At 39.7% G+C, this 25,561-nt stretch overlaps 1 protein-coding gene across 2 annotated transcripts in view; it reads right to left on the reverse strand.

Annotated features, from left to right (window-relative positions):
- SLC37A1 (solute carrier family 37 member 1) overlaps positions 1 to 25,561 on the reverse strand; it is a 45,337-nt gene that overhangs the window by 15,968 nt on the left and 3,808 nt on the right. For both annotated transcript variants that reach the window (XM_054973394.1, XM_054973395.1), the window contains exons 2-13: positions 22,587 to 22,808; positions 19,493 to 19,574; positions 16,618 to 16,744; positions 11,023 to 11,101; positions 9,454 to 9,589; positions 6,481 to 6,557; positions 5,251 to 5,417; positions 4,798 to 4,835; positions 4,184 to 4,267; positions 3,782 to 3,913; positions 3,008 to 3,098; positions 633 to 695 (exon numbers count right to left, since the gene is read on the reverse strand). In XM_054973394.1, the coding sequence (XP_054829369.1) occupies positions 633 to 695; positions 3,008 to 3,098; positions 3,782 to 3,913; positions 4,184 to 4,267; positions 4,798 to 4,835; positions 5,251 to 5,417; positions 6,481 to 6,557; positions 9,454 to 9,589; positions 11,023 to 11,101; positions 16,618 to 16,744; positions 19,493 to 19,574; positions 22,587 to 22,642 (1,132 nt within the window). In that variant the 5' untranslated portion in view covers positions 22,643 to 22,808. The remainder of the gene's footprint in view (positions 1 to 632; positions 696 to 3,007; positions 3,099 to 3,781; positions 3,914 to 4,183; positions 4,268 to 4,797; positions 4,836 to 5,250; positions 5,418 to 6,480; positions 6,558 to 9,453; positions 9,590 to 11,022; positions 11,102 to 16,617; positions 16,745 to 19,492; positions 19,575 to 22,586; positions 22,809 to 25,561) is intronic.

A 25,561-nucleotide genomic window follows, 5' to 3' on the forward strand; every position in this document is an offset into this window, starting at 1 on the left:
GAGATGCTAGCAACACACAGAGCTTGTATGCTTGACCCAGCAGGGTAAATAGCAAATTCTATGGAGCCATTTCAGGACAGGAAAACAAAGTTGGCGAAAAGGTTAAACCCCTCCCCAAGTTACAGTCTTGATTTTAATCAGGTCACCTGCACAAATGCTGTTTACTAAGAAACAACACCCAGGGACTCCAAACATGGAACTCCTAAAGCGTCATCTAGTATGATCTAGGCATGTGCGGTTCGGGAATCCGATTAGGAAAAAAATGCCCAAATTGGACCTGATCTGTAAAGATTCAGGATTTCCAAATCGGGGCCAGCATTCGGAAATCCCAAATCAAAGCTTTCCGAAGCATTTGTAATAGGGCTTGCCACTTCAGAATTATGGTATTTCCGATTTTTTTCCCCGCTTTGGGTAAACCTGAAGTGGGAAATCCGAATCTTTTCGGGCTGCACACCCCTAGTATGATCCTGAGTTTAAGAGTTATGCAATCCTATGCAGAGATACTTCACTCTAAATCCACTTATTTCAGTAGGCTTAAACTGGAGTAAGTTAGGATAGGATTGTACCATAAGAATATCAAGTTTAAAAATATGCAATCTCTGTATGTGTAGATAATAAAGTAATAAACTCACCAAAGATTCCCCCAACATCAAATAGTGTAGAGAGATCCCCTGCTTCTTTAGCATTAAGGTTATCTGCCAGAGACAGAAACAAAAATATTAGGTCTCTTAAAATGTCATGAAATTGGCTCCCTAAAAGAGCACTTGGAACACATTTACAATATGTAATAACCTCATCCCTCAAATAGTTGCATTATTGGATGCAAGTGATTACTCTGTAAATATAATGAGCCATCACCCATGTTTCCTTGTATCTAGGGTGGCCAGTCCTTCTTACCTCCAACGCAGGGGATGGGAGGAGGAGGCATCCACACAGCCTGATCCATATCCCTCACACACACTCCAGAGGACCTGATAATATCACTTCCGGTTGTAAAATGAACCAAGGGAAAAATAGCATTTTTGCTAAAATAACTTTTTTGCCACATGCTTTGGTGGCTCCCAGCTGGTTTCCCCAATCCCTTTCTCCCTGCTGGCCAGGAGAGTTGGGCCAGGGGGCAAAAGGTGGGGTCGGGGGTTGTCCGCTCCCACTGTGGGGCTGGCATCCCTACTTATACCATATATTTCAGACTGAATTGGAGGAATGAATATTTTGGTTTATTATGAAGAGGTCCTGTGTCAGGTCCTATTTGTGATGTACAAATATATATTTGATTCTTATTCTTAAAAGAGGTAAAGGGATAGAGTTACATCATAAATAATTGATTCTGAATCAGACAATTCATCTATCAAGGTCAATCTTGTCTACTCTGACTGGCAGTGGCTTTATCCTTAGAATGGAATTGCTGTTCTACTTTACTCCTTTCTGGGACTAAGGCCTTGCTCATTTTTATTTCAGAAATATGTATACATGTAGCAGTCTCATTTCTTAACAGGAAAGGCCCCTCTGCACCAGGGATAATTTTACAATAATGTTAAAATGATCTCATGTACAGTACATGTAAGTGGGTTCTAGATCAAACCAAGGTTGAATTATCTATAGAAGCCAAAATGATGAAACTGAAACTATCATACTTTGATCATATAAGAAGACAAGACTCACTGGAAAAGACAATAATGCTAGGAAAGGTAGAAAGCAGTAGGAAAAGTGGATGACCCAACATGAGATGTATTGACTCAATAAAGGAAGCCCTAGCCTCCAGTCTGCAAGATCTGAGCAATGCTGTTAATGACAGGACATTTTGGAGGTTGTTAATTCATACCATCACTGTAAGTCAGAAGCAACTTGATAGCACTTAACACACACACAGAGTACTGTAGAGTCTTATTTTCCCAAATGCCTTGAAAAATATTTTAGTACAGGAATGCTAGACTGAAGTTGGCTTTCAAATAGTGGGCAAGAGGTTCTACAAAAGTTTTGTGGAGCTCTTAAGAAAGATAAAATTGTTTATCAAGATATCTTACAGCTCAACTTAATTTTGAGCTGTATTCTAGAAGAATTAGAATAATAGAATCATAGGGTTGGAAGGGATCTCTAGGGTCATTTAATCTAACAACCTGTACAATACAGGAAATTCACACCTCCCCCCACCCCACACACCCAGTGACCCTTACTCGATGCCCAGAAGATGACAAAACACCATCAGGATCCCTAGCTAAACTGGCCTGGGGAAAATTGCTACTTGGCCCCAAGGTGGCAACCAGCCTTACCCTGGGCATGTAAGAAGGAGCCACAAGAAGTAAGCACTGATGTAACCCTTCCCGCCCTCCTCTCATGATCTGCCTAGGTTCACAGATTAAGCATTGCTGTCAGTTGGCCCTCTAGCCACTGCTTAAAAACCTCCAAAGAAGGAGAGCCCACCACCTCCCAAGGAAGCCTATTCCACTGAGGGATTGCTCTGCCAGGAAGTTCTTGCTAACTTGTACTCTGGAAGAACTACATTGAAGCTGCTTCCTAGAGAGATATTTTACTTGTGTGTTTAAAGTGGTGCTTGTGTCAGAGAGAAGAATGCATAATAAAACAGTTCCATGTGTTCCCCACTTCTGTATGTTATGGCATTTGATTTTTTTCATGATGTATAGCTTTCCTGCTATTTTATTAGTTTTCATAACTTGTTTTTGGAAACAGTAAAAAAAAATCTTTGCAGGTAATTCCCCAAATTAGTACTGATTACAAAATGTCTTTTTTTACAAATACAATAAAATGCACCAATATTATATTATCCCACTTGACAGTTATTAAGCTTTATCTTTATTTGTTCACTGACATTTTATGATTATTTTAAAACGCATCACAGAAGAATCTATAATCTATAGAAAAAAATCAAACAAAAAAAATCAAAGGGGTTTACCCTCTCAAGTCAGAGCAATCTGTTTTTAAATATACTCTTAAGATAATTTCTTCAATATTGTTATAAAACATTTCTCCTATCCAAAAAGATACCTACCTACATTTGTGATATACAGTGGAAGCCAGAAAAGAAAAGTGTAGCTGACCAGTTTGGCAAATAGCAGGCACAGAGAGAATTCTACAACCCCCTAGTAAGAGAGAAGACAAGAAATGTAAAAAGAAGGAAAATAAAAATTCAGAACTAGATACCTGCATTGATTTTCACAAAGTATTTAAGAAATCAAACATACCTTCTTTGAGCTGCTCTTTTTTTCTTGAGCTGAGTACCTCATATTATCACACTGATACTTTGTTTGCAATTTCAAAACAATATAATTGTGTGTCTGAATTGGGTTGGCAGTCAGCATGGTATCTAGCCATGTATTGGTGTTGGCTTATGCTCATAATTACTTGGCTTTCTGGGCTTGTGGGCAGATCAACCAGCATATAAAGAGAGTATGTTCTGTTTTGAGCCTAGCATTCATCAGTTGGCAGCATTTATTATACTGGCTTGTGCTTGTGCTTTAGTAGATTGAACTATAGTGCCATGATATTCATGTGATTGGGCTATTAAATCTCATACCTCGAGAGTTTTTCCTTTGATACTTTATGTTTTGGGAAAATGAAAATAGTGATTAGGGCACATACCAACACTCTACTAACAACATTTTTCTCTTAAATTAAACTGGACAGTGTTAGCAGAAGGAGGAAAATCTCTTAAGGAAGATGAGTGGAGGTTTTTACCATAAAAACAGTAATCTTTTACAAGAAGTGGATTAAAGTGCAAGTTAAGTCACAAGTTGTGTTTGAAAAAGATGACACGCATACTCACAGGTATTCGTAAAGCCCCAATGAAGCTTATAGCAGACTGTCCCTTTTCATAACCCTCACAGACTCCATTGCTCTGACTGAGCGGCTTTAGGCAGTTCTCACTGTCTGATAGTAGACACTGCATCTCTGGATCCTGTAAAAGATACCACTGATTTCAGTGAAGGTCAAGAGATGTATATCTTTATGAACCAAGCAATGAAAATACCTTTGTGTGTTGTGAAAACAGGAATAACTTTGTATTTCAATATGTTAACTGGAACCGCATGCTGTTTTGGAACCACAAAACTGAGAGCAAAATTGGCTTCAAAGTTCAAGCAAATACTTAAGCATATCCTTTACAAAGAATTATAGGTAACTGCCTTTCATACTGGTAAAGCTAAATGTGAAAATATTTTTGCATTACCTGAGATTTACTTGTTTCCTTAGTGCTTAATTTTGGTTTCTGAATTTTGAATCTATTTGATCCATTCATGTAACTTTTTGAATTCTGAAAGACACATTTTAGAGAAGTGAGAGCAAAAAAACCAAAAACCCATCCAATTGGAAGTAATTTATTAAAAAGAAATCAGTGGGGCTTAAGAATAAACACTGGCTGATCCTGTGGATATGATCTTTCAGCACAAGGAGTCTTTCTTTAATGAAAGAAGACTTCTTCAAGTAGAACATGGATTCTCCAACAGAACAAGGTTCCTTGCACTGGAGCAGAACACATTCTGAGAATCAGGCTCCAAGACTATCTGGACTGGCAAAATAAATATAATTTTAAGCTCTAGAAGTCTTAAAAAGACAGTAAAATACCACTTTATTAATAGTGAGCCAAAGTTCACTAAGCAGCATGCTAGCTTTAAAGTTGCACAGAACTCCTCCTCAAAACAAAAGGAGATATTTTTCTGTTTCTCACTTGGAACCATCTGTTTTTTCGTAATCTCCTCACTGAACATCCAAATTTAAATCAGTATTACAAAATAGAACCCAAAGCAATTACAATGTTTATACTGCCAAACTATGTTTACTTACATTGGTTGGCGTGCTTGTACAATTTATATCATTTGGATCTGAAACAAAACATCAGAAAATAAGGCTATTGGAAATGTAGATTTGTTTTCCAAAATGTTATGTGTGCACTATAACTAAAATACATATTTATGTTTTTTTTAAAATATATTTCAGTATTTAACTTTGTGTCAAATTGAAGTCACCCACAGGCTTGGTTCAGTTCCAACAAACAAACCAGGAAATGGGGATGAAGATTGGAATCGTGTGCCTGCTCTCCTGCCCCATTTCCTCTCCACATACCTGCTGCATACCATCTCTCTTGTTCAAATGCTGAGTCTTCTGGATTTTTTAGAAAACTAGAGTAGTTGTTTTACAAAAACATGGAAGGTAGATTAACATTATTTGTTAATCACATGCATTCTAACAGAGAAGACGCTCAAGTTTGCATAAATGTATTTCAACATAAACACTTACGTTCAATAAGAAACAGGTAGCAGACTATTCCCATGACAGATATTATAATGCCAGGCACAACAAAAGACAGACCCCAGCAGGTAGATACCCAATAGCCAGCTATTAAGGATCCCAAAATATTCCCCACTGAAGTGTGAGAGTTCCATAATCCCATTATCAAGCCTCTCCTATAATGAAAGAGAACAAGTTTCTGTTAATCTTCTCACAGATGTTAATAACTTTAACCAGGAAATTTTTAAAATACTTAAAAAGTGAGGGTGTGTCCTGTCAGATCTAATGTTGGAGATCTAATGTACTGGTACCCCTCTCAACAATGAAGAAATGCAGAGTATTTCCAATTTGCATTAGTCCCTTGCAAAGTCAAACACACAGGAACTTGTACATGGTCTGCACAAACCATGCAGTATACATATCTAAGTAGACCTGTGAGTAAATCAGGGGAATTTAGTAACAGTTTACAGGCCTTTATTCAGGATACTTACCACGTTCCACCTCAGTGCATCAGCAACCAAATGGAAAAACAATAGATTGAATATATGCTTACATTTAAGAAAGCCTATACCATAATTTTCCCCTTAGGGACTTAAAATCTCTTAATGTTTTAGTGTCTTTATTAGCATCCTAAAATAAATATGTAAGAGAATAATAGTGCAGAAAAACAAAAATAAGTATGTATACATGTTACTGCTGAGTAGGGTTACCAGTCCCCCAGTGGGAGTGGGGAAACTTCGCTCCCAGCCTCTGCCCTCGCCACCACTCATCTGGCCAGCAGAGGGAGGGGGCACAGGGAATGGACCCAGGGGTTCTGGAGCATGATCCTGCACACTACAGAGCTCTTCCTTGTTGTGCTGGGAATGACATCATTCCCAACGTGACAGAAAGAGAAGGCCCCCACGCTGGGCTTATTTGATGAAAATCAGCTCCTTGGGAAATTATTTTTATCAAATCAGCCCCCCGCAGGGGCCTTCCCTTCCTTGTTGCGCCAGGAATGATATCATTCCTGGTGCAACAAGGAAGAGCTCCACAGCACATGTGCGCTTTGTGTGAGCAAGGTAAGTTCCCTCCTGTGTGCCCCCTTGAGCCCACCACGATCCTCCTTTCCCTGGGCTGGGCTCCAGGAGACCTGGCAACCTATGAGACTGGAAACACTGTTCAGAATCCAAAAATATAGTAATGTAGCATTTTGACCCAAAGGTCCCCTGTTAGATGAACAAACTATAGTAAATTTACCTTCCTTTCCCAAACCAATTGCCAATGCAAGTAACCACACTTGGCCAGCCAGTAGTTTGCACCAACCCATTCACTATCTGAAATATTTTTTAAGAAGAAAAATTCAATTGAGATAACTTTCAGTATTCCAACCAGAGTATGCAATACTATACCACAAGCAAATACGAAAAAAGCATTTTCAAAGTTGTGTTAAACCTGTCACAAAAATTAATTTTATTAATTTTATATACAAGGTCTTTTAAAAAATAGCATGCAAATACAGTTCATCAGTTCAGCTCTGGCCCCAATCATCTCTTCAGTTCTGTATTACTCAGGAATGCTTTTCCTTTATCACAACTTGATCTTCCTAGAAGTTTTCGAAAGCTAAGAGATGTGATTATTTGCTATTCGACTGAAGAGCATACCTGCAAACTTGAATTCAACCTATATAGCTGCTCAGAAATGCTTCCCACAAAACAGCTGGGCAGAGATTGCAATGCAAAAGGAGGATGTGTTAAGGGGAAGTTAGGAAAGAAACATTGATTTATGAAGGACAGATAGATGACGGAGAAATGGAGGCTAAAGGGGAAATAAAACAGGAATGGAAGCGTGGATGGGGAGGGGACTCCATATAGCAAGCTCTGCATCCAAAGTGTCCCTGGCACTCTGCACTAGCATCCCATTTGTCCAAGGATGACGATCATCCTTTCAAAAAATATCCTGTTCCTTTTTGAGAGACCACAAAACGTTAGCTGTCCTGTTACGCACTTACAACCACCCTCCCCATTCAGTTCTGGGCACCTGAAAGGGCCAGTGGTCAAACATTAACTCTTGCAGAACTTTTCCAGATCCTTTGTCAACTTTGGAAAGGTATAAATGAGTTGTTCTGTCCTTCTTGGATACTCTAGTGTCTCAACATTTAGGAGTGTTTAATTTGAATGAACCCTTTGTTAGTGCAAACTGTGGAAAACTCATGTTTTTACAGACTTCCCTCACTGGCTTTTCAGCAATCAATTTAAAAAGCTGAGCCTCTTGTAAATTATTGATCATAGTACATATTACCACATGACTCTCCAAACCTGACGAGGTTTTTCCCCATTAAAGAATGTGTACGAAGGTACTAAGAAGGTGCTTTTTTAATGGCTATGTATGGAACCTTCTACTATGGAATAGATTCCTGTGCTCCTGTTTCTTTTGCCCCCTAACTGGAAATGTGCTTCAGGATACTGATTGTTCAAAGAAGCTTTTGTCCTTTAGCTCCTTGTACCCACAATTTTTTTTTTGAAATAAATACTCAGAAGCTGAGTAACTAAAGAATATATGTGTCTTGTCCTTTCAGACCAACATGAGATACAGTTTGCTTTTCAGTCCTATTTAGAAATATCTTATTTTTTTTATATGGTGACATCTAAGTGACCTGATTTCCAAAAGTAGTCTATGCTTAATCAATTGTACTCTAGACTGCCTCAAGAAATGAATCTTCTTTGCCTACTTGCACATCTTAACAGGTTTTATAAGAAAATACTAAAAGTATCTCATAAGGAATGGTGATAGCTCCAAATAACTAGCAGACATAAGTATAAATATATTAAATGACCTTTTGGAGTGATAACAAGATTCAAGGCTAAGAAGTTAGTTAAAGCTCCTGCTTAGTTCTGGGGTGCCCTAAACAAACCATTCATGTTAACTGTCCAAAGAAATTCTTTAATTTCCTGTCCTTCCCCCAGCTGCAAAACACACACAAGAACCAAACATTCAAACATGTATTTGTCCTCAAAGGTAAACAAATGCAGTAACATTGAGATACATTTTTTATCAGAGTAAGGACAAAATACTTTTAATAGCTGTTACAAAAATTAAATTTACTTGATTGACTACAGCTATATATATAGTACAGGAAAAAAACAGAATTCTTTCTAAAGTTTACTTGCATATACAGAGTCTTCAAAGGTAAGAAAGTCATTTTAGTCTCTTGCATCCCCAAGGTAGACCTTGCTAAGAAAAGCAGCTAGCAACCACAGAGGATATGAGGGTGTACTGCTACATACTCACAGGGACCTGACAATGTTAATCCTGGTTTGTGTACCAGTTCCCCTCTGCCTCAGCAAAAATGTCTAGGATGTTGTTTTTTTGGATTTGAGTGGCATCACTAGCAGCTTGCAACTTTCTTCAGGACTCCAGGTCCATTAACACATTGTCTCAACTAGGGTTGCCAAATCCAGGATGGGAAAATACTGGAGATTTCAGGCGGGAGTCTGGAGATGGCAGGGTTTGGGGAGGTGAAGGACCTTATGGTCCACCCTCCAAAGCAGCCATTTTCTCTGGAGGAACTGATCTCTGTTGTCTGGAGATACGTTGTAACTCTAGAAGATCTCCAGGCCCCGCCAGGAGGTTGGCTAACCTAATCTCTATTTAATAGTTGTGATTCTTAAACAATACACACATCTTCACCTTTAACTTCATATGGGTTATAGTGTTTGAATTATTATGGTAATCTGTCATTGGAGATTACTGGCTAAAATAATGGCTAAGAGAATGATCTAGGAAATCTACAGTAAATCTTGCCACTGCAATGAATTCACTAGAAAAATGGTCTTATACAAGCCACTGTCTGTCAGCCTCAGTCATTCATCTGCAATATAGGGGTAAATTATAATTTTGGCCTAATTTACAGTACTGTTTTAAGGAGAGTAATATAATATAAAAGCATTTTGAGCACTGAAAGGGTTATATGAATGCTAGCCATTATTATTGCAAAAATGTATATTCATATTTCATCCATGCATAGCTAAACAGAGTTTCAATGCAGTATATCTCTGAGTAATAAATTCTGACAACAAGGGACAGCTGTCACACCCACAGGCATTTAGTTAGCTGCTACTGGAAACTGAATACTTACTAAACAGGTTTTTTTTCTGTTACAGTACAACAGTTCTTATTTTGGATTATATTTGAGAATAAAGGCAAAAGGAAAAGAAACACAGATGTGCCTACCTGAGCTGCAATGTAGAATGACAGGTTATGTATATTATAGAAATAGCCAAATCCAAACATTGCAGTGAAGAGTCCACTGGCAAACATCCCTCCTGTGAGATAATATCGGATAGGCAAGCGCTCCCCTATTATGCCACTTCAAATTAAAGCACAAAGAGATCGATATGGAATACATTCTAAACAATGGTTTAACCATACAAAAGTTAAAATATGACAGGATAATGCATCTGTTGAGTTACAAAAAAATACACATATTTAGTTACCAAAACTAAAGTTATTATTTGGCTCTGAGGCTCTCTCATACTGCTGAAGTAGAAGTATGAAATAAAGTTTTAAATACATTTTTAATCCCACACCAATACATTATTTTTTCTATGAATGCATACACATTTGGCAATGGCTTTTCCACTCTCTTCTCAAACCTCTCCTCCTTGTTAGTTAACATGGCATAGTTCCTCACACAATTTGTTCTCCTTGTTTAAAGTATCTGCTGTACTACCATTTCTTTCACTTTCTCTTCTTTTAGCTGTATCTGAAGAAGTGCGCTGTGACTCATGAAAGCTCATACCCTACCACAAATTTAGTTAGTCTAGGTGCTACTAGACTCTTGCTCTGTTCTACTTACTTTCACCTTCTCTGGTTAAATTTGAACTGGGGAATGCCATGTCCTTCTCACTGATGCAATCAAGGTTATATATACTGTGTTGCTTATTAGAAGCCTCATGCTATTTGAGTGTATTGTTTTATACCCTGTGATCCGCCTTGAGACTCAATGAGAAAGGTGTGCTATAAATAAAAGAAATAATGTCTTCTCATTTTTGAAACATTTGATAAGGCTTTCCTCTGATCTTATCAGTTCACCACAGTTTCACGATAAACATGGGAAGAGGTTAAAGGTAACAGCAGTGGAGCATGTAAGCAGTCAATGCAGGAAAGGGGGAACAATTACCTACTATATATATATATATATATATATATATATATATATATATATATATATATATATATATATATGTAAAAACTACATTACGAGTCACAACGGTATGCCCTCTCCCATATGGTCTGAAGTACTGTGGTGACATTTCAAACAGGAAATCATTATAACAGAGGTTATAATGGACACTAAATGAAATAGCGGCAGACTCAAGTTGTGGATTAAAGTTTGTTGTTGATCACTGGGGCCAAGGTGGCTTGTTCTTGTTTCTATTCAAAGCAAAAACAAGTATATTTGCATTCCAGGGTAACTTTGATGACTTAAAGCAACATGAACTAGAGGTACTTGAAATCAACAGTACTCTAGATCAAGTATCAGTAGTCCTCTTAAAAGATGCATTCATAATCGAGTTGGTATTCAAAATTGTTCTTTTTGAAGCAAGTGGTTTTTAATTCATATACAATAGATCACTAAATCAATTGTTCATCCTACGTGCATATATGTAATATTTTCTATTTGTGCTCCCATCTTCAATAATCCTTCCACAAACTGAACCCCATCAGAAGCTGAGCAATTCTATATATAACTATTTAAAACTATAAAGTAAGATTTACAAAAAAATAAAATGATATTACCTCAGATACATTCCAATTGCATAAGCACACAAGAATGAATAATCCAGTGCTCCCAGTAATTCTTTGTAGTTGCTCTTATCTAGGAAAACACATTTGTAAGCGTTCATGGAATGATATGGTTTATGCCACAAATAGCTTTCAAAGACAGTTATGATGTATTTAAAATAGTTCAACTTACTTTAGATTCAAGACTCAAAGCAGCAAATTGCAAACACATAAAAACAATGTAACAGTCAGTTAAGAAGACAGAAACAACATATGAGATAAAACAATACACAAGGCCTGCCAAAACAATCCCCTCCATTCCCTTTGGGAAAAAAGAGGGTGTGGAGGGAAGCATGGGGAATGAGCCCAGGAGCTTCAGAGTGCTCTCCTGCACATTCCAGAGCATTTCCTTGTTGCACCAGGAATGATGTCATTCCTGGAGCAACAAGGAAGAGCTCTGGAGCATGCGTGCGAGAGAGTTAAGTTCCCCTTGTGTGCCCCCTCTGTAAACATACTTTAAATTAAAAAAATTAAACTCTCACATATTTTCTCTGAAAGAATGTAGACTTACCCCTATGTATAAATTCAGATTAATTAAAATCATATTAAAAATACTAGCACTTCTGATATACAAAGATATGCCTTACTCTGATCAACTTCAAAAGATCACAGCTTTAAGGCCTAAATCAATGTGTTAGCTAAAGCTGGCACTGTTTACATATTTGAGAGAGTTAAAATAAATCAAGAAATTGTGATTCTTTAAGGAACCTGAGAATTTAGGATATGTATCCATCTTCTGATTTATTCATACTCTACTTCAAATGTATTAATCTAAGCTATATTTTATCACCCTGGCCTGTTCAGACTTCTATATGATGAGACTGGGGACTGGTCTTGGGTGTGCGATCTCTGCCTGTCCTTCCCCAAGCAGAGATGAATGACTGTCAAGAGTTCTATACAGTCCCCTCCTTCTGGATACAGGGATGGAAGGTCAGGGAAGGAGCGCACAAGCCCAAGACTAGTCCCAAACTCAAAAAGCATCAGAAATCTGAAGGGATATATAGAGCCTGAACATGATTTACTGTGAAAAGCTTCACTAGGTTGAGGTGTTTTTCTGTTCTGTTACTTCCCCAGTAGCCAAAACCATCATGACAGTCTATTGAAATACAGCACCACCTATTATTAAGACAATGTTTAACATCACATGGATACTATATTATAGCAGCAAAATTGATGAAGATCACTAAAAGCCAACCAGACGCACAATATAAGAACAACTATAGTGGTTTCCTTTATACTTGTTAGATATGGCACAAGAACCAGCGCAACAACTGGGGATAAAACAGATCATTGTCTAAGCATCGATTTGTCTCCTCGGTCCCTTTATCACTGGCCATTAAGTCATGTTTGATAACTACAATTTTCCTGATTCCCGGGTCACTCAAAGCCAAAAAAAGAGAGTAGACATTTAAATGGATGAATTGTGTGGGATACATCAAAATGTCTATTGCAAAGAATAAAGATGAGATTGCCATACAAAAACTGGAGGGGGAGGGGGATGAGCTAGCTACAACCTGTCAGAGTTCTGAGCAGCGGAATTCCTTAACTCCTGCCAAGGTACTAGAAACAATCACTTGCAAGAGCAGCTATACAGCACTATATGGATTGTGACCGCTCTTCTACAACTTATTTGCAATATACACATACCAATCCAAGACAGAACCTTTATTGGCATAAACGTAACAGTGTCAAAATATACACATACATTTATGGAATGTAATGAAAACGTAAGATGGAACACGAAGTCACGATGTCTTTTCAAAGGATTGTCATGAGCTTATCCTGGTACAATAGACTCTGGATCCCACCCAAGTTCTTCTGGTTCTGTTCCTGGATATATTGTAAATTGCTGTCCTTGCCACTGGGCTTCCGATACAGCCTGTCATCATGATAGGGTGGCCTCACATTCACACGTGGATGGGTGTGCCAGTATGACTGGCCCAGGTGAATATTTGGATGGTACAGAGGTTTCTGTTTACTGATGTCTTCTGTAACTCAGATTTTCCTTTACTGGCGAGGTAGTATATCCGCGCTGCCTTTTTTTCTTATTTTCCAACATCCCCATTTCATCATCCTTTTGGATTGCCTGTATCAGTCTTTTTTTTAAAAAACATTTTTATTGGATAGGTTGAAAAACATAATCACTTCAATATCGCTTTCTCCTACAAAATACATAGTTCATCCCAACCCCCCCTCCCTTCTGACCTCCAACAGCACTTATACCCTTTAATTCACATAATATTCCCTCTAATTCTATTATTTCTCATATTCTTCTAAGGTAAAGTTACAGTCAATATAAAATTCAACAGATTACATAATACTCATCAAAAGTTTTCCATGGACCACAATTGGTCCTTTACATCCTAATTCTTATCCAAATAATCTTTAAATTTTTTCCAGTCCATCAAAAAATCATCTAAACTTTGTTTTTTTAGCTTTCCAGTTAGTTTGTCCATTTCCACCCTATGCAGAAGTTTTTGTATCCATTCATCAACTTCTGGTATCTTATCTTGTTTCCAATATTGCACATACAACAGTCTTGCAGCTATAATCATATACCATAATAATGTTCTATCCTTCATATTTACAGTTTGCATATTGAGTCCTAACAAAAACATTTCGGGATTTTTCTGTAAGTTACACTTCAAAACTTTTAATATTTCGACATAAATAGAAGACCAAAATTGTTTTGCCTTATCACAGGTCCACCACATATGGTAAAAAGAACCTTCATGTTCCTGACATTTCCAACACTTATTTGACATAACATTATTCATATTTGCCCATTTTTTCGGCATCAAATACCATCTATACATCATTTTATAACAATTCTCCTTCAAATTAATACACATAGATATTTTCAAAGCATTTTTCCATAAATACTCCCATGATTCCATTGTAATCTCTTTATTAAAATTCAATTCCCATTTCACTATTTTAACCTTAACCACTTCATCTTCTGTATACCATTTCAGTAATAGTTTATAAAACTTAGAAATCATTTTTATATCATCTCCTAATAAAAGTTCTTCCATTTCTGAATTTTTCCTTCTAAAACCAAATTACTTTTTATCTAACTCATATAAGTCTTTGATTTGTTTGTATTGTAGCCATCCATATTTAAAGGTTGTCCTCTTCTTTCTTCATTTTAACGGTATCTCCATGCATTAACAAGTCTTTATAAGTTAACCATTCCTTCCCTTGATATTCTGAATGCGGTTTTATAACTTCTGCAGGAACAATCCATAAAGGTCTTCTTTCTTCCAAAAATGTTTTATAGCCTGTATCAGTCTTAAGCCTGTATCTTCATCATATGCCGAGTATGTGGAGCCTTTATGGTTTACTATTAATCTTCCTGATGCTGCCCATTTGTATTTTTCCCCCATAGTCCGAAGTGCGGCTACTGTCTCTTTAAGATTCCTCCTTCTTTGCAGTGCCTCTGCTGGAGTATCGGGAAATACTAATACCTTGCAGTTCTGTAGGTTTAGCACTTTCTCCTCTTTTGCCAGAGATAAGATTTCTCTTCTAATAGTTTTATTATTTAATTGGACTATTATGTCCTGTGGTTCCTTCCGTTGCTGATTACTTACTCGGCAAGCTGTTTCAATGAAATTAGAGGAGTCCTCCTTCAGTTGTAGCATGTTATTAATCCATCCTGTCAGCATCTTTGGAAACATTTGGGGGGCAAATGTTTTTGGACACCCCATGCAGTTTCAGCCTGTCTTGTCAAAGATGAGTCTTTATTTGGATAATCTTATCTTGATGTAGAATGATTTCTTGTTGTTGTTGTGAGATGGTCTCTTGCAGCACAGCTATCTCCTCAGAGTTATGTTGTACTAGTTCTTCTGCTATTATCTCCAGCTTACAATTCATTTCCTGCAGTTGCTGATTAATTGGAGCAAGCATAATATTCACCTTATCAGTCAGGCGTTCCAATGCATCTGTTATTAAGGCTTCAAACAGTGCAAGCTCTGAGTTTTTTGAATCAGGGCCTGACGCCATTGTCCCTCCTCCATCTCTCTTTCTCAGTCTGAGATTTATGACTTAATTGCTGGAAGTAGGAGCTCGCCGACTGGCTGGAGTTTTTCTTCGAGTTGTAAACTTTCCCTTTCTTGGGTCTGACAGCTCTCTGCATGCTATTTTAAGCCAAAATTTTCACAATTCAAGGGGCAGCTCTGGAATGAGCTACTCACACTATCGCCCCTGCGTGCCCCCTCATGACCCCTCCGTCCCCCAGTTTGTGTTCCAGTGGACATGGCAACCCTAATAAAACAGTTTTATATGCCTTCATGAATGTAGAAAGTGAAGACATTTTCCAAACCCACCACAGTAAGGGATTCCAGAGGACCTACTAGAGAAAGACCTGTGGCATGACTATAGTCAGACAGACAATTCTAAGAGGGGCACCGCAAAGAGAATTTGTTTATTTAACACAATTTATATCCTTTCTGCCCTCACAAGAGCCATCAAAGGATCTAACAAATTAAAACTTAAAAAATATAAAACATATAAAATAAAATCACATTATAAAATGATTAAAATCAACCAAAATGAAACATTAAAACAGTTAAAACCAGATCTTTAAAACCATATAAAGACATATAACAACAATTAGAGAATTTAAAACAATTAAAACATTTGGCATGAAGGAGGGATCACCAAGGGAACATCAACTGAACCAAAAAGTCTTCTTCACTCGCTGGTGGAAGATGGCAACAGAAGTTGACAGATTAATCTCCCAGGGCCTCCAAAGATGAGCACGCTGGTTGGGTAGACAATCTGAAAAGCACTGCTGGCATGTGGGCTCAAACATAACATACAACACACTTTTTTGTGGTGGTACTCATTGCTACTGAGTACCAGCTCCTTGGTTGTGGGATCTCAAGTCCTGAGAGGGGAATTGTTGGAAAATTGTACAACCTTACCTATGAGTAGTAAAAAAAAAATTTTTTTAAAGCATTGACATACATTGTGCATTTTCAACAGGACTCCCAATATAAAAAAGTTTGATGATTAAGCAAATTGTACTTAATCAAATTATATTTGTATAGTCTTCATGACTAAATTAGATAGACAACTGATACGCTCGTTAAAAAAAGCCTCTAGCTTTATGATAGGATTGCCAGCACCAGGTTGAGAAATTCTTGAAGCTTCTGGGGGTGGAGCCTGGAGAAGGCAGGGTTCAGGGAGTGTAGGGACCTCAGTAGTGTGTAATACTGTAGACTCCACCCTCCAAAGCAGCCATTTTCTCCAGGGGAACTTTCTATCGCTTGAAGATCAGTAGTAATTCCAGGAGATCTCCAGCTACCACCTGGAGGCTGGCAATCTTACTTTATGCAATGTGAAATGAAATATACTGTGAAATAAAGTTAATTGGAAACTATTGAAATTTGGAAGGAGTAATTTTCATCTAATGTATCTACACAGGCTTTTGGAATGGAATTGCACCTGCATATAAGCAAAAGATTGAAATTCTTTTATCGATTGTACGTTAATTTAGAACTAATTGCACATTGTCTGGACTGTTAGAAAAACTGTAGAACTACTCACCAAATGGTTCCCAATCACTGCTAGATTTATTACATGGCTTTTCCATAGGTTGATTATGGACTTCATATTTTTTGTAGTTGATGAACTCAGTATCTTGTGGAATAACACAATGCTTATGAAGTTCTCCCTAAATAAGAAAAAATACATAACAAAATAAACTCAACAGTGCACACCTCTGTGTGGACTTAGTAACCATTGAATTAAAGTCTTTTAACAAGATTAGGCTTACCATCTGCCCACCTTCCACCTGCCTTTGGTCTTTAGCTGGTGGGGGAAATATGGGGAATGATGTTGCATAACATACTGATGCCACTTCCAAGGTTTCACCCCAAAAGTGACACGGGGACATTGTGCAACATCTTTTCTGTGCCTTGCTCTGCCTCCTAAACTCGGGGGCGGGGGGGGGGGGTAGAGCTAGGCAACTTTCTGGAATCCCTGAATAAGATTTTAAAAACAGCTGTCTGTTCATGGGCTTGCCACCAGCCAACAGGTTTCTTTCAACTTCAAACCGTTTTGATAATTGTCTTTCCAAAGATACTTGCAACTAGGCTTTTCAATCCTTTCCTGGGAGCAGGGGATCTCCAGGGGGATCCCCTGATCCCAGCCTCTGCTCCTTGCAGCCTCTTACCTGGCCAGCGGGAGGCCAGGCCCAGCATGACAACAAAGGCTCTGGAGTAGGAGCGAGCTTTGTGCACACACACAGAGTAAGTTCCCATTGAGTGCACCCCCCGCCAAGACACCCCTCACCCCCGTTTGGACCCCGGGGCAACTGGCAAACCTATTTGCAACTCCGCCCCCTTTATGCCATGTATGATGAGTTCCCCTGACACCTAGGCCATTTCCACACATCCCAGCATAGTGCTAAACTCATGCAACAGGAGCATCTTCCTGGTGTGATTTCTGATGTCATCGCACCACCAAAACAGGATCATGGCACAATGACATCAGAAATCGCGCCATGGAGATGCCCTTGTTGCGTGAGTTTAGCGCTATGCCGGGATGTATGGAAACGGCCCTAGTCTGGATCTCCAAATGACCAATAAGATGATACTGGATGCCTAACTAATTCTTACAACAGCTATACCACCTGATGTATCAGTAGCCAAGGAAATGAAGGGAGCCACTTGGCTGGTCAAGTGTTTCTAAGAGCATAATCCAGTAAAATGAATGTTCTACAACACCATAAACAAGATCTGCTTTCCACCATCTTCATACAATGTAATGGCTAATCACAGATATTAAATTTAAATTTGCTACTAACAACGTATTTTTAAACCCTTGGCACAATTTTTTTTTAAATTTTAAAAAATGAATCTTTGCTCTTTTGAGAGAACAGAAATATGGATAATGATAAGGATCGTCCTTTCTTCTCTATTAGGACATAATGGCCGTAACCTATGTGGAGTTATACCTTTCTAAGCCCATTGGTTTCAATGGACTTGGAAGGGTGTTGTTCTGCATAAGACTGCATTGCAGTCAAGTAAACTAAGTCATGCTTAAAATCCCACTAAAATCACTTAATTTGAACCACTGACTTCAATAGAATTAAGTTAGTTGAATCTGATACAATATACTGTTGAGTGTGGGCTTTATGAATTTTCAGTTGCCATGGAGATCTTGGTATTTCTGTTCCCTATGGTGATTCAATGTTATTATGAACTATTCTAAGCTGAGACTAATGGTTAAATGATTATACTATATATAATATTCTAGGAACCTTACAAAGATGTTTTAATGTGCTTGCATTGGGCTTGGAAGCTGAACTAGTGTGGGAAAATAAGGGGATGGAATCCTCTCTACTGTTTCCTATTATACTTGAATAAGGTAGAGAATTATAATATTTTTGTTTCCTAGATGGGGGAAGATAAGCAGAATCACCAAAAAAAATGAAACAGAGAGATGCCAGTGTGCCTTATTAACTACCATGGAGAAAGTGAGTGCGGACGATTGTGTAACTGGGACGTGAATAATATTCTCATTATATTTACCTTGATATGCAAATGGCCACATATACATTTTTAATATATTGTTTATATTGGATTAAGATCACAGAGAGTTTCTCCTGTTTGTCCCATAAACCAGAGAAGCTTCTCTGGTGGATACATGAGAGGGGACCTTTTTAGTGGTAGTCCCATGATTATGGAACAACCTCCCCAGGGAGGTACGTGTGGCCTCCTCAGTGTTGTTTTTTAGGAGGCAGCTGAAGATGGTTTTGATTAATTTAGCCTTTCTATTTACTGGCTGTCTTAAACTATGATTTTAAATTCCTTTTTAATGTATTTTTATTATTGTTGGTTTTCCATTGTAAGCCACCTTGAGTGCCTTAAGGTAGAAAGGCAACTAATAAATATCTATATCTATATCTATATCTGTATCTATATAGAGCCAGTTTGGTGTAATGGTTAAGATCGCGGGACTCTAATCTGGAGAACCGGGTTTGATTCCCCACTCCTCCACTTGAAGCCAACTGGGTGACCTTGGGTGGGTCCACAGCTCTCTCAGAGCTTCCTCAGCACCACCAACCTCACAGGGTGTTTTGTTGTGGGGATAATAATAGCATACTTTGTAAAGCGCTCTGAGTGGGTGTTAAGTCATCCTGAAGGGCAGTATATAAATCAAATGTTATTATATCTATATCTATATCTTGAAAGTTATGTAGAAGTACTGAAGTTCTTTCTACTGAAGTTCTTACAATTTTATCAGATATGGATTAATTAAGTTCACTTTTCTGTAGTTTTATTACTGTACTGCATGCATAGGTTTATTGCTTTGTTGCATGTACAGCATACAGTAATAACACTTGTAGGAAGTATAAAATGTATTTCCTTGGTTTGACGTCAGCAAGATGAGTAAACAAGATTTAATTGTTGCTTACCTTAACTATACTGATTGGCTTCCTTGATAAGTGGAAACTAGCATACAGCATAAAAGTCAGGACAAATATAAAAGCCCTGTACCTGTAACAGAACAAACATTGAATATTCAGCATTTTAAACCATTTAACCTCTGTGAAACAGGATGCTGGACTAGCTGAGTTTCTGGTCTGGTACAGCTGAGCTCTTCTTATGTTGATAGTCCTCCATACAACACAGGCCTTCTTTGCCTCTGCTTCTGTTGTTTTATTGGGGCAGGGGAGGGTGACATCAAGGAGGCATGTCAGCATCACAGTGTGTTAGTTGACAGTTTAATCTACAGAGACAACCACACTAGACAAAATACACTTGATTGACACTCGAATTACACTCAAATACACTCGAATTACAAAATACACTTGAATTACACGGGTAATTCAAGTGTACTTTGTCTCATGTGGTGAGACCCACAGTGGCCTGACTGGACCCACAGTCCAGACCCACAGTCCAGACCGACAGTGGCCATAGTGACAAGTGTCACTATGGTATCCACTGCAGTTGCTATGCCTTCAGATCCTTGGAGGTTTTAAAAATCTTTTCTGCTGGGATATCATAGGATACCGACTAGTGGCCCTGGCACTATGGAATTTAGAGTGGCACTGCCAATCTGTTAGACTTTAACATGTTGCAAAACACTTTTAAAAACTTTGACACGAGTAAGAAATAGTTGTGAGGTAAATTGCAATTCGCAAAAGCAGCAGCAGCAGGAAAAGGCGTTTGCTTTTATTTAGGTGAGTGATCCACACACCCAATGGACTGGCACAATTCCTCCCCCCTTCCCGTCCATCCCAGCACCAGAAGCTGAGCCTTGTCAAACAACAGACATAACTGAGAACCAGTAATTGCACAGTTCAGAAGTTATGTTACAGCCACCAAGGCACCTGGGAATGAAACAGTTACAGCAGTTCCCAAATACAAACCAGGCAGTGCTACAGTTTCTTCATAGCTTCCGCTGAGCTGTGAAGTACTCAGAACACAGGGAAGATTTTCACCTGACTTTTAAAGAGTCTGATGCACAGTATGATGGATGGACATTAGCAGGTGATGTTTATCTTCATGCTGTGAAAAATTTCAGCTCCTTATTTCGGAGCTTCCAGTTGTTAAAGAGAGAGAAAACAACACCAGATTTTTTACATAGGGTTAACAACCTTAATCCCTGCTGTGTCTCGGTTGGTGCCTGCTACAGAATTGGGTGCTGAAATTAAGTGGGGTGGCTATATAGATTGTAGATGACAGGCAAAGATAAATGAGAAGAAGTATTTATCCAAGGAAAACACCTTTTTACAAATCCACATTTTAATGTAAATTGTTAATCTTTTCAAGCTCAGTATAAAGCAGAAACATTCATTTTCAAAATTTAAAGCATAATCAGGGCTTTTTTTTGAGCCAGAACACCCTGGAACGGTGTTCCGGAAGCTCTTTAAAATACCCACGTGACTGGTGGATTGGGCACAAAACAGCCTGGTTTGAGCCGCTTCTGGGCGGGGGAGGATTCCCCTGCCTGGCACTGGCCCAATGCTGGCCGTTTTGGCCCGATTTGGGACGTTTTGGGCCCTAAATCGGCCCAAAATGGCCAAAATAGCACCAAAACAGCCCGGATTGGGGCCAAAACAGCCAGGATCGGACTGGTGCCGGGCCGAGGAGGGTTCCCCAACCTGGCAGTGACCCAATCCAGGCTGTTTCGGCCCCAATCTGGGCCATTTTGGCACCATTTTGGCCCCAATCTGGGCTGTTTTGGCCATTTGGGGCCCATTTAGGGCCCAAAATGGTCGAGATTGGGGACAAAAAGGCCAGGATCAGGCCGGTGCTGGGTGGGGGAGGGGTCCCCCACCCAGCAGCGCTTGTTCCGGGCTGCTTTGGCCCCAATCTGGACCGTTTTGGGGGCGTTCTGGCCATTTAGGGTCCCGAACGGCTAGGATTGGGGCCAAAACTGCCCAGATCGGGTCCAAACCAGTCAGGATCAGGCTGGTGTTGGGCGGGGAAAGCCTCCCCTGCCTGGCAGCAGCCTGATCCTGGCTGTTTCAGGCCCGATCCTGGCTATTTGGGGCCTGAATTGGGCCCAAAATTGCTGGAAGGGGCCCCAAACAGTCAGGATCGGGCCCCAAACAGCCAGGATCGGGTCTCCGCCATGCAGGGGAATACTTCCCCACCCGGCAGTGGCCCGATCCTGGCCATTTTGGGCCCCTTTTGAGCCCAATTTGGGCCCAAAATAGCCAGGATCAGGCCCAAAATGGCCAGGATTGGGTCTCTGCCAGGTGGGGGAACACTCCTCCGCCTGGCAGTGGTCCAGTCTTGGCCATTTTGAGCCCCTTTTGGACCTTTTGGGCCCAATTTGGGCAGAAAATGGCCAGGATCGGGCCTGAAACTGCTGGGATTAGGCCTCTGCAGGGTGGGGGAACACTCCCCCACCTGGCAGCTGCCCGATCCTGGCCATTTTGGGCCCCTTTCAGCTATTTTGGGTTCAGGCTGCTGCCCTGCAGGGGAGTGGTCTCCCATGTGCCAACAGCCTGTTCCAGGCTGATCTGGGCCATTTTGTACCCATTTTGGCCCCAAAATGGCCCAGATCCAGCCCCTGCTGGGTGGAGGAGTGCTCCCCTGCGGCAGAGTGGCCTGTTCCGGGCTGAATCGACCCCCCCCCCCCATGCAGCACAGGAGCACTCCCAGGGAGCCACGCCTGCGTGATGAAATCACTTCCTGGAAGTGATTTCATCATGCAGTCCCGTGAGCACATGATGCGCACACTTGCATGTATTGAGAGGTACACCACCTCCTCCCAGGAGTTGCTCCAGGTGAGAGTTCCCCCACCTCTTTCCCCAGAAAAAAAGCCCTGACTATAGTGAAATACAAGATTATTTGATCTATGCAGAGTTATTCTAGTCTAAGTCAATTGAAATACTATGCAGCAACTCTGCATAGAATTGCACTGTTGAGTCTACCAACATAACAATCCATCTTAACAATATGCATTAATTTGTAATTTGAGTATAGATTTGTTTAATGGGAAATCAGAGATCCATCAGGCCAGATGGCCTTTTCTAAGAATACGATATAACTTACCACTGATCTCGTGTAAATGATGTGATCAAATAAATTCCAGGTGGAAGCTGAGCCATTTACTAATGTGCTGCTTTCAAATTTTAATCCTGATGTTTTAGAAATACTTCTTCCACCCTCAGCTAGTTCCAAGTTGCCAGGAAAGCAGATGTCACAGTAAATGATGTCCTTTATGTATCTTCCTTGATGTTACCAATCATCACAGTAAATGGCTTATTCTTCTCCCTAGCATATATTTTTTTAAAAAATATTCTAAATAATAATATTTCTCAGTTACCTCTACTATTAAGGCAAACATACAAACTACAGATATTAAACTGGAAGAATTTTACTGTCATTCCCAAAGGATTTCTAAAACTGACCATTTTCATGCCACTATAAAAAACAGAGAAAATCTGCAAAGAGGCAGAGAGCAGTGAAAACATGACATAGGATCCATTTGCAATGTGACAATGCTCAAGTATTGCTAGGGCCCTATACACACACACACATGCACTGAGAGAGAGAGAGAGAGAGAGAGAGAGAGAGAGAGAGAGAGAGAGAGAGAGAGAGAGAGAGAGAGAGAGAGAGAGAGAGGACCTATCCTCTCTACACAAGACATCTTACCCGAGTAGGATCAAGTGAAAGATCTTACACTTGTTCTCCCATTGTGGATACATGTGCACTGTGAGGGAGTATTCAAGAGTATACTTGAATATAAGACCACACAGAAAGTCACTTAAGAGTCCCTGTGTAAGACGTCTTGTATAGAGAGACTCTGTGAGAAAAGACCTGTGCCCATCTGAACACCAAGTCTCTGAAGAACTCCATTTCTTTGGACCACAACCAACCTACTGCAGGCTCTTATAGCTGGAGCATGGGTGGGATTGTGACAGACTGCACATTTAAAAAAAAACTGGAAGTGCTGCACATACACAGCTGTGGGACTGTTAAAGGTTAATCCCTCACAGAATCAGAGAGCTTTTTGAGTGACTGTCAGAACCTGTTTAACCTGAGTGAAGCCATATTTAACTGTGTAGTATTTAGTCTGTGTTTTCCCCAGGCCTCAACAACTGCTGGGAGCCGCTACCATGGGAAAGGAAGCTCTTATCAGTTTGCTCGTCCTTGGCCAGCACATCGTGCCTCTGTGAAGCTTTGCTATGTGAACTTGGGGGGGGGGGGGGAGGCTGGGATAGGGAGTGTGAACTGTAACCATTTTCTTTTCATGAGTTATTCTTGTCAATTCTTTGGTCGGCCAGGATCTCTATCCTGGAATGTGTATGCTCAGAGATGAATGCTGTCTTTCACAATAAATCCTTTGGAAATAGAAAGACTTGGTCTTCTTGCTGAAGGGAGTGAACCAGACTATCAGCTCTGGAGTAGCACAGTCTGACAGTGACGGGCTATTCCAAGGGATCTGATTGGGCATGAGCTGGAAAGAGGAGGGTCTATTTTTTCAGTCCTAGCAGAGAAGAATTGAGTGTGAAGAGTTAGGAGGAGACTTAAAGGACAGCAGTTTTAACATAGGCAGGAGATATGGGAAAAGATGACAAGGAGGTTTGGGAAGTAGGTGCAGACTCCCAAACTGGCCAAAGAAAGGGGATAGATCTTCTAAGGAGAGATTTTCTCTACCTGGTTAAACAGGGAGGTAGCTCTGGAGAGTGAAGAGACCCCTGGCTAGGTGTGGTTGGAAACTTTTTGTGGAGACCTTCAGATTCAGTTAACGGCTGAAGGAAAGCACTGTGGTTTGGAGAGAAAGGGATTGGGGTACTAGAAACTGGGTATCAGCATTCCTAACTCCAGAAGAGTAAGAAAATAGTAAAGAAAGTATACTAGAGTGCTTGGGGAAATATAAGGGAACCAAAGCCTTGAAACAGAAGCCTTTAAGTATCTGTGAAGAGCATAAGAACTGAAGTCTGTGCATGTTCTGATTTTATCTCAGCGAGAGATATAGATGTTGAATTACCTCAGAAATTTTCAACCTCTGATTTCACCTGATCTTTCTCCTCTAAAGTAAATAATGTAAATAAACTAGTTAGTTATTTTTGGAATACTTCTGGTGCCATTTCTGTTGTTTAAAGACGTCATAGGGGCTTTTCAGCAGGAGGGAAAATTGAGGGAAGATGGCTGTCCTCTTGAAACAACTAAGCTGATCTGTGTGTGTGTGTGTCCTGCTGCAGGTATTTATAGCCTAAATGTGAACCCCTGAGTGCAAGAATAAAGGCTCTTAGCTAGTGGATTACAATCCAAGGTCATGGCTAGTCAGATTGACCTGATAAGCATTAGCCTAGGATATCTTGTTTACTTTTTGTTATTTGCTTGGTTTTTATACTGTGTAAATTTGTCTGAAGTATATTTTTGGAAGCTGCTTTGGGTCCCCATCAAGGAGAAAAGTGGGATAAAAAGTACTAAATAAAAATTAAATAAAGTAAATAAACCTAGCCCCATCTTTCTCAAGATGAGCAGCTAGTCCACCCAACCCCTTTCGAATGAATCTGACTCTCTGCGGACTCCACAGATCCAGAGGAGTTAGCCATGTTAGTCTGTAGTAGCAAAATTGAAAAGAGTCCAGTAGCACCTTTAAGACTAACCAACTTTACTGTATCTGATGCATCTGACGAAGAGAACTGTCCGAGGCGCCGCCCTGGCGACCCTCGGACTAGAACTGTGATTGTCAAAAGCTTATGCTACAGTAAAGTTGGTTAAAGGTGCTACTGGACTCTTTTCAATTCTGTAGACTCCACACTGATTGCTATACTGTCCTAGAAATTTAAACTACATGTAAGGAGTAAGAAGCATGCAACTATGAAAGGCGCAACTGACCATCAACTGCCAGCTGTCAGGGGGATGAGATGCATGAACAGGGAAGGTAACAATCACAAATATCTAATGAAAACCCAGGTATTAAGGGAACACCATCCAGACCAAAGCTATGCATTAGAAGGAATAGAAACAACCCAATTAAATTAAATTATATAAGCCACTAGCGTGGTCTTTCT

This window comes from Eublepharis macularius, chromosome 3 (assembly GCF_028583425.1).
Source record: "Eublepharis macularius isolate TG4126 chromosome 3, MPM_Emac_v1.0, whole genome shotgun sequence".
NCBI classification, from domain to species: domain Eukaryota; kingdom Metazoa; phylum Chordata; class Lepidosauria; order Squamata; family Eublepharidae; genus Eublepharis; species Eublepharis macularius.